Raw genomic sequence first — 8,850 nt, forward strand, 5'->3', positions numbered from 1 at the left:
TAAGTTTTGCAGGGAGGCAGCTTCTCACTTAATGTAATTCATTGCCAGGGATGAATTAAAATATCAAAACGCAGAACTTTGTTTTGTGATATTGTCACAAAATCAATTTGTAATTTTCAATTTTCCAAACAGTTTTAATTTCTGTGTTTAAACCCTCAACCAAGAAAAGTGTTGTAAACAGAAACCGAGGGCTAAGATGTTGAGCCTCACAATATATCACGATATGTATTTGTAACCTCTGTATCATGCAGCGTATGATGTCGCCAGATTCTGGCCAATAAACAGCCCTATTTATTGCTAGAACTAAATTCAGTATCAATGTTACGTCATGGTTGAGAATCTCAATAGTCGTGCACACATCATTTGTGGTGTAATGGCAGTCACTTGTATTGACTAATAGTACAACTGTATGGAAATATTTATTTGATATAAGTTTACAATATTGCAAAACACAATGCAGATCACAATAAGCATTAACAGCACAGCAATGCAGATTAAATAACAATTTTGAACCCTGACAAGTTTCAGTCGAACTGGACCCGTCTTAAACCGCAGCTAAGCCACTAAGATGCTAAGTGACAGAGCCTCAGCCCCCATGACATCTGTTCATGTTGATATATTTATGTTTATCTGCAGGGAGTGCCATGGCAAGGAGGACGTCACAACCTGTAAGGCTCAGCTTTCCTGTCCCACAGATCAGCGCCTCGCCCAATCACAGCTCCCTGTTTCAATCACTTCCTGGTGCTAAAGGAAGAACAGCGAACATCAGAGATGTTTTTGGAACGACGAACTTCAAACCTCGACCACCAGTGGGACGGCAGGCTTTTTCTGCCAACAATGCTACATGTACAATGCACAGCTAAGACCTCAGCATATACTGTACCTGTATAAAGTTGGTAAAAAACAAAAAACAAACAAAAGATTGATACCTTATTTTAATAAACTGATGCATCTTTAGTGCAAGTAAAAGTACTGCATTACACAATTACACACACACTAATAAAATACTACTGCAATAAAAATATGGCTTCTCAATATACAGCAAATAAAACATTTTGAAAGCAAAATAAAAACTCTTAATGCAGCAATCCATGTAAAAACAAGCAATAAACGCACACACACAGCATAAATATCATAGGTCAGTTTAGTTATTGAGGGTAGGGGGGGCTGGTTTGTTTGGGTGAGGTGTCAGAGATTGAAGGTGAGGTCAATACTCTCTCCAGCTTTGACGCTGACCAGCTGAGTCTGCTGCTCCGACTCCGACATGCTGGCAGTGATAGAATATGTCCCTGGTGAAACCTCAATATAGAAATCTTCACCTGCTGCCAACACACGACCCTGGGAAGAATGAACATGAATTTTAAAAAGAGATTTAAAAAACTTTTTTTTAAGCAGAAACCAACACAGCAGAGATCATGATGCTGAAGTGCAAGCCTTGTAAAAGTTCCCATAATGGCAAAAGGAATTAAAAAAAAAAAAAAGCACCAAAATTCCTCTCAAAATACAAACTGAATGTTTTTTTTCTACAATATGTTGTGATTGTGGTCATGTCTGTTCCAAGCGTATATGGGGTCACTGTTACATTTAAGGAGATTGTTCTTAAAAATACATTTTGGTTGCACTATTGATAAGCCAACTGTGGTATTTTCGGTTTTAGTTCCTTGAAAACCCCATGTTAGTCTAAAATTAATACAAACTATATATTAAGAGGTGCACAAAATAATATTCATGATATTACAGGAAGTTCCTTATGTAAAAATGGTGCTAGTACTACCATTCCCACTGAAGATCAATACTGGCTGGCTTTTTACAGTTTCCAGCTCATGATTTTGGTTTGCAGTTCTGCATGATTAAGTTCAAACAGATCTAACAGATCCTATGCAGTCATTTGAGGCATACAAACTGAGTGTTTCAACTCCCCGGTGAAAAATAGGCGGGTAAAGAACCAGCAAAACTGAAGGTCAAAATATTTTTCTCAGGATTCAGAGGTCCAAAATAAGTCTAAAATGCCAGTGAATATTGAAATTGCATAATAATTTGGTGAGAAATATGATTCCAGTAAGAAGCAATAAAGATGAAAGCTTTACACAACTCAAAGAAAAAGCAGAAGCTTAGTGTTACTTTGTTGTAAGGAGCCCTCGCACGTTTCCTGGTTGACTGTGCAGAAGACGTCATCCCAGCAGCTGGCCGCGTGTGGAACCTGGACACGTGGCTCCTCTCAGAGTCAGTGGGCTCAGTGCAACGGCCAGACTCATAAAACTTCTGCAGCATAGAAAATATTCACATTTTAGTCTTACGGTCTGTAGCTGAAAAGGGGGGTGGAGGGAAATAACCACTGACCTTGCACTGATAGGTCGTCTGCGCCATGAAGTCTGCGATGGTTGCAAAGACATTATCAAGCTCTGTGTGTTTTCTCTGGAAAATGACAAGAGCACGAGAATTGAGAGAAGACGAGCAAAAGTGTGACACAGCAAAGGAGTCACGATCCAAATTTAATTCATGATGGGGTTAATATACAGAAAAAACGGCAGCACCTTGATAGGGATGTGTGTGTTTTCATCTGTAGTGGTGGGGGTCTGAGATACTCCAGTACTAGTCCAGTCTACACTCCGCCTGGAGGCCCGCTCCAGCACCTCTAGGCCCAGACTGGCAGAGCGCCGCAGCGAAGACTCCAGCCAGGCTTGGTCTGCCATGAACAAGTCGAGTGAAACTTAGGTTTCTTTTCACCTGAGCGGGGGAAGAAGCAGGAAGCACTCAGCCAGTTTCCTTTTCCTTTACCTCACACTATAGTACAATTTCCAATTATATTAGTTTTTTTCCTAAGGTATTGATATAGAACTGAAATGATAAAATGACCTGGCATCAGTTTCAATAATCTGCCATTTTATAAGCAAACATGCCAACATTTAAGTCAGGGGTCTCAAACTCCAATTGGATTGGAGCCATTGGTGGTATTATCATCTTCACTCTAGTAAGTACTAACCACAAGGACAATATTCTAAAAACATTTACATTACTAACATCATAAAATGCAAACAGCAATTTGTTGATACAAATCATCATTTTATCTTTTATTTATGAAGTGAAAGGAGTTTGAGACCCCTGGTTTAAGTGGTACCAGCTTGTAAAATGTGAATATTTGCTGTTTTTATTATATAAAAAAGTTATTTCCCACCCATGCCAGGAGTGCTGCAGGGTGACAACTTGGGTTAATATCCCACACACAACTTAGTTTCATCTGACCACATGCATATCCCACAATGGTTGAATGCACAGCACTGTACACACTCATTACATATCTAAACAGACAACTACATACAAACTCACACTTTGTTAAACATCAGCAGCAAATGCTGTTGATAAAAACAAAGACCACACACCTCATCTTCCAATGCAATTTTTGTCCAAACCTATATAGGCGTCTAACCCTTTCTCCTGTCTTTTTCCTCTACAGCACAAGAACCACTGAGGCATTCGATAGAACCTGCAGACTCCCTGTGATGAGAACATCCTCACCCTACAGCTGGAGTCTCTCTAGGTTTTGCAAACCTTTCCCTGATCCTACAGTGTTTGAACATGATTAAGATGGCCCCTGTTGACTTGAGCCAACCTTTTGCCCCCTACATTAGTACTCCTTTCTCTGAGCGACTGGAGCATCCTCATGCAGCACTGCATGGTGGAGACAATATAAGGGCCCAGACAAACTGTTTGACATGCTATTCATGTCTCTGAGTTCATTACTGGTGGAAAGAAGTGTCCTTAGAATATGATCATTTAAGTTTGGTGGTTTCACAAAAAACATATCAGCAACTTACATATACAGAGAGCCTTTCTGATCACGGTGGCTTCCCAATTTAAATAAAATTATAACATTTAAACGCCAACAACTACACACACAACTACACATGCAGTATAATAGTAGCCTTTTATAAATGCTGGGGAACTGCGCATGCGTGGAGATTAACGCCCCACTCACTGGCACCAGAAAGCCGATGGTTTTGCACTTTTTATCTGCAGCAACTCACTTTCTCTTGTGGCCAGTCAACCATCGCCGTCACCCCGGAGCACCGAGTACACCGCAACGTCACACCGATCCAACGCACGTCACCTTCTGTTTACGTTTCGTCACAATAACTTCACTGTTCCGCGCGCTGAGTCAACAAATCTCGGGTAAAGAGCTTATTTACTTGTTTACCTGTTCACCGCACAAGGAGCCGGGCGGCTCAGCAAGTAAACACACACGTAAGAAAGCGACGCGTCTTCATCCAGGCTGCGTGTAGTCCTCACACGTCCCTCATTGAGCTGCACAAGTTCAGCTGTGGCTCATCTGTTTGCAAATGACAGGACAGGAAATCCTGAACGTTAGACCCCGCCCCCCCCCCATACAGAGCCCACGAGACGTTTCACTTCTCTCTGCATGGCAATCCTTAGTCACTTTGTGGTGTGTCTATTAGAAATACACACATGTATTGGGATCCCATATATCCCTGGCTGCTCTTAAACTTGTGGTTGTGTATTTAAAAGGCTGTCATGAGGTCACAGGAAGACGCTCTAACAGGACTAAAAGGCAGATGACCAGTGTTGTGTGGACATTTCTACATCTAGTGGCTTCCTGATAAGACTTAATGCACAGGATGTTTTACTTCTTTCACATTTCGGTTCAGCGTTGACCAGAATGCATCACCATCTCTTTTCAGTATGTGTGAGTGAGTACACCGTTATCTGTTCAAACTCAATGATCTGTATTTGGGAACAGGCCTTGATATGGGCTGATCCTCAGTTGCGACACACCATTTAGAGAACTGAGCTTCAGAGAAACGTTTCATTAAACTATTTACAGAGCAAGTAAAAAATAAATAGAAGTTGGTGTATTTACAAGTAAACAATGGCACATTTTACTTGATGAAAGTAACCCTGAGACAGCTCAAGATGGCCTATGACATTACTTCATGGCTAATGTGCTGATGATGATCATGTTGTCTACAGTCAGAGTATATTTTAGTGGCCTCAACAACCCGGTTGCTCTCAGTTGAAGCAAACATTTTACATTGTAATACTGATTTAAACCTTTCTGTACAGGTTTATTAAAATTCATTTGAGCATAAAGCTTTTCAATAACAACCCATTATCAAATGTGCATTTACCATGCAAGCAATAAATACTGCTGGCATTTCCAAGTAGCAAAATGTAGCACATACCATAGCTGCCATATAAATCACACATGACAAACATGTAATTCCCATTTATACAGTTTATTTTTGCAAAAACACTGACAGGACCATTATGCCATCAGCACACAGGCTCCTCCCACTGCCTTGATCTTCTCCTCGGCCCGTCGGCTGAAGAACTTGGCCTTGACGATCACGGGCTGCTTGGGCAGCTTGCCTTTGCCCAGGACTTTGTAGTAGCCCTGCAAGATCAAGAAGATGTTAAAATGCAACCAGATAACCACTTAGCACATCTGCATGAAGACATTTGATCTGACAAAATGCTGAATAGTGCAATATTCAGCCGTGCTGATTTTGTTAGTAAAACCAATCTACTCAACTACAATTTAACAACACATCCAGAAACAGTGGTATTATAACTCCCTCCCTTCATCCTCCTCTTTCAAGTGTGAAGGAGAAACTAGCTTAAACAACCCTCAACATGAACTGCCCCATCTAAAGACTGTTGGATTTGTCCCTTCTGGGCTACTGTAGAAACATGGTCCACTGTGGTGTTTGAAGCTATCAAATGTTCCTTATTCAGGTGAATTATTAGGTTATACACTACTGAAAACATACTTAGGATTATATTTCTGCCTCCTAAATGTTACACACTGGACCTTTAATACTGGTTGTTGAACACAGCACCAAGTACATTGTACAATCTCCATCCAACGATCCAATGCAAAGTTTAGCAATTCCTTTCCAAATATCAGAACATGCTGTAAGATGATCTCCTGTTTGCAGTTAGCGACTGTACTCAGAGTGGACGTTCTTGTCCCTTTAAATGTGTTCTGCAACACATTTTAATGTGGACTGAAATATAACACTAATAGCAAGAGGGGGTGGAAATCAGTTTGGTCACAGGTATCAAAGCAAAAAATTTTAGCACAACTTCTCGTCAGACGTGGCTGCGTGTACCAAGATTGGAAAGACTCGCACTGAACAAAACAAACCTGGGAAACACATTTGCCCCATGTCAGAGGAGAGTGCACTGACTACAGACAGGTACGAGCTATGTTAATCCTCGTTAGGTCAAAGACTAAGACCAGGGAAACTGTTATCTGTGAGAAAAGTAAAATAACTTCAATAACTCCAAAGCTACCATGATAACATACTGTATGTCATCTACAAAGCTGGTCACAAATAGGACCTTGCTTTGGTCAGTTTCCAGTGAGCAAATCCAAACAGGCATTGATCATTCAGGTACAGGTATTAAGTAAAGGTGATCAGGGCTGGAGACAGTATGTGGCCAACACTTACAGCGCGCACAGCATCGATGATGGGGGCGGGTCCTTCGGGCTTCTTGCCATAGTTGAGCCTGGTCTGCTCGCTCACCAGAGTCCACAGCTTGTCCAGGTTGATGGTGGGGCAGTGGGTTGTGTTCCTCTTCAGGTGGTAATGTCTCATACCCACCTTACCAAAGTACCCAGGATGGCTGAGGGGACACAAGAAGGACAAAGGTCAGTTCTTTTACACGTTTCTCAGACATTGCGTTTAGATCTCTTTCTTCAGCTAAGCACCTCGCACTAACAGTACACGTATGGGCAATCGACTAACTAGTGGACTATCTCCCCTCGCACTTCTGCTCCTGTACAGTCTAGTGACAATCACACTGACGCAGATTTGACCAGTGTGGACCAGGTAAAGCAACAGTGACCAGCAGCTTGGTGCCGATGTCATTTGCTACCATGTTGGTTTTGATTGTTTCAATTCATGACTAGCTTCGCCCCAAACGCGGATGTGAAAACGGAATTATGAGTGAAAAAAACTTTACAAAACATACTGAAAACAGTCAGACACAGAGAAAGTTAAAGGAACAGGCGGGACAGGACAAGCCTGTGTGTGTAAGAGAAATAGCCTGCCCTGTAATGCAGACTAAATAGTAAATTCTTCATTCTAAATGCACCAAATGTATTTAAAAACATAATACTTTCAACATTTCAAAAGAAAATGCTTCAACTCGATTGCTGAGATGTAAATTAAAATGAGTTCTCTCAGACAAGTGTGTGAGGACTGTTATTTGTGGGACGGTGCATGTCAGGCTGTGGCTGCACTGCACCCATGGCACCGATTCAACGGTGAAGAACGATCAGGCTGAAGATCCGGTCATTAGTTTGTAACTGCCCATGTGGCTGACTGGCCTACAAAGAGCCAGTCGGTGAATAGGACCAGTCTTCACTCTAAGAGGACTCTAGCACACCAGGACAATGATTTGTGTCAAGGTGAGACTCTAGTCTCTACAACAAAACCCCTCAACTACTGACTGAGCAGCACCAACACAGTGAAGATACACCACCAGGATGAAAGACTGATGAGTGTGTGTGTACAACATATTATGTTATTGTCACAGAAAATTGCAAAACTTTCTATATTTCTTCTATTCGATATCAAAGCTGATTGACAAATTAAAAACCTGCTATTTGTAATTCAGACCCACAGGTAGTTCACTTTGGGGCATTTCCCTAAAATTATAAACTGACATTTGGCATCGCCCTGATCAGAGCATTAGTAAACATGTACACACACAGTCCTGAGGAGATGTTTCAGGTTTACTTTAACGCCATCATACATACTGTCAATGATTCAATGTAAGCCAATCAGCATGCAGTCTGGACGCCCCTCGACTCCAGTCCTACACAGCAGCAGAATATCACCATGTCACGCAGCACTTACTATTTGTCGAAGTTGATTCTGTGGTGATGCATACCACCGGCATTACCACGACCTCCAGGATGCTTTCTGTGCTTTCCTGTGGGGGACAAGTCAACGTTAACCCTGCAACCACATGTACAGGGACACACACACACACACACACTGCTCCACATCCACCAGGACCCCCTTCAGGAGAGCTACTACTCACCAATGCGACCATGTCCGTGGCTGACATGTCCTCGGAGCTTCCTGGTCTTGGTTTTCTTGGTAGGCTGTGAAGAAGGTTTGATACAGGTCAGAATAAACTCCAGTCGTGGTCCTATCCCTGCCCGTGGCGCTAACTGGCAGTCTGTCACATTTAACAGATTTCAGCAAATAATTCATAGTAAACAAATGTTCGCATGTTGTTTTAAGTTGAGGTGAAGTTGTGGTACAAGCTTAAAACCACCGCTCGACAACCATTCACTGGTTTCATGCCGCCTGGCATTAAAGGAAGCTAATGCTACTCCCACTGCATTCACCGGCAGACTTCAAACGTCCAGCACGTAACACACAAACCACGGTTGTCACATTAACACCGGGGACATTAGTGCTTTAAACCGTGACTACCTGTCACATTAATGAAGACTACAGAGGGTTTGTGTACGCGGTTAAACATGTAACTACAGACAGAGCAGGCCCACGGAGAGCCGAGCTCTCACACAGTGAACCGCTCAAAAAGACCCATAATGGTCATAAATCACGACGATAACGTCCAGTAAGTGACCACAGGAGATGGATACACTGTAGACCGCCATCGGATACTATTTTGCTGTACAAATGAACAAGGATGGGCACAGATTTAACCAAATTGCAATGCACGGGGATACATGATAGCACCTACCATCTTGGAGGCTAGTTGAAAGAGGAACGGGACTTGTAAACCTCGCGGATTTGTGCGAGATTTGGCTACTGGAAACAAAGTGCAAAGAAACCCACAGCGCCGCCC

General features: G+C 42.3%; 2 protein-coding genes and 1 non-coding gene across 4 annotated transcripts; all 3 read right to left on the reverse strand.

The window, feature by feature from the left end:
- Positions 1-920: 920 nt before the first annotated feature.
- On the reverse strand, positions 921-4,348 carry akip1 (A kinase (PRKA) interacting protein 1). Of its 2 annotated transcripts, none has more exons than XM_035664262.1 (5): positions 4,196-4,348; positions 2,535-2,727; positions 2,341-2,415; positions 2,122-2,262; positions 921-1,338 (listed from the first exon to the last, which is right to left on the reverse strand). In XM_035664262.1, the coding sequence occupies exons 2-5, from the start codon at positions 2,691-2,693 to the stop codon at positions 1,189-1,191; spliced, it is 525 nt and encodes a 174-aa protein (XP_035520155.1). In that variant the 5' UTR covers positions 2,694-2,727; positions 4,196-4,348; the 3' UTR covers positions 921-1,188. The 2 variants fall into 2 exon arrangements, with proteins under 2 accessions (XP_035520155.1, XP_035520154.1); XM_035664261.1 differs by having other exon boundaries at positions 4,026-4,348.
- An 885-nt stretch (positions 4,349-5,233) lies between these two features.
- On the reverse strand, positions 5,234-8,850 carry rpl27a (ribosomal protein L27a). The gene is made up of 5 exons (XM_035665612.1): positions 8,746-8,850; positions 8,071-8,134; positions 7,884-7,959; positions 6,471-6,645; positions 5,234-5,410 (listed from the first exon to the last, which is right to left on the reverse strand). The coding sequence occupies exons 1-5, from the start codon at positions 8,746-8,748 to the stop codon at positions 5,282-5,284; spliced, it is 447 nt and encodes a 148-aa protein (XP_035521505.1). The 5' UTR covers positions 8,749-8,850; the 3' UTR covers positions 5,234-5,281.
- On the reverse strand, positions 7,323-7,451 carry LOC118331103. Its single transcript, XR_004796864.1, has one exon. It is a non-coding gene; the product is annotated as a small nucleolar RNA SNORA3/SNORA45 family (small nucleolar RNA).

This window comes from Morone saxatilis, unplaced genomic scaffold, assembly GCF_004916995.1.
Source record: "Morone saxatilis isolate NCDOM2014 unplaced genomic scaffold, NCSU_SB_2.0 Contig2, whole genome shotgun sequence".
Taxonomy (NCBI): domain Eukaryota; kingdom Metazoa; phylum Chordata; class Actinopteri; family Moronidae; genus Morone; species Morone saxatilis.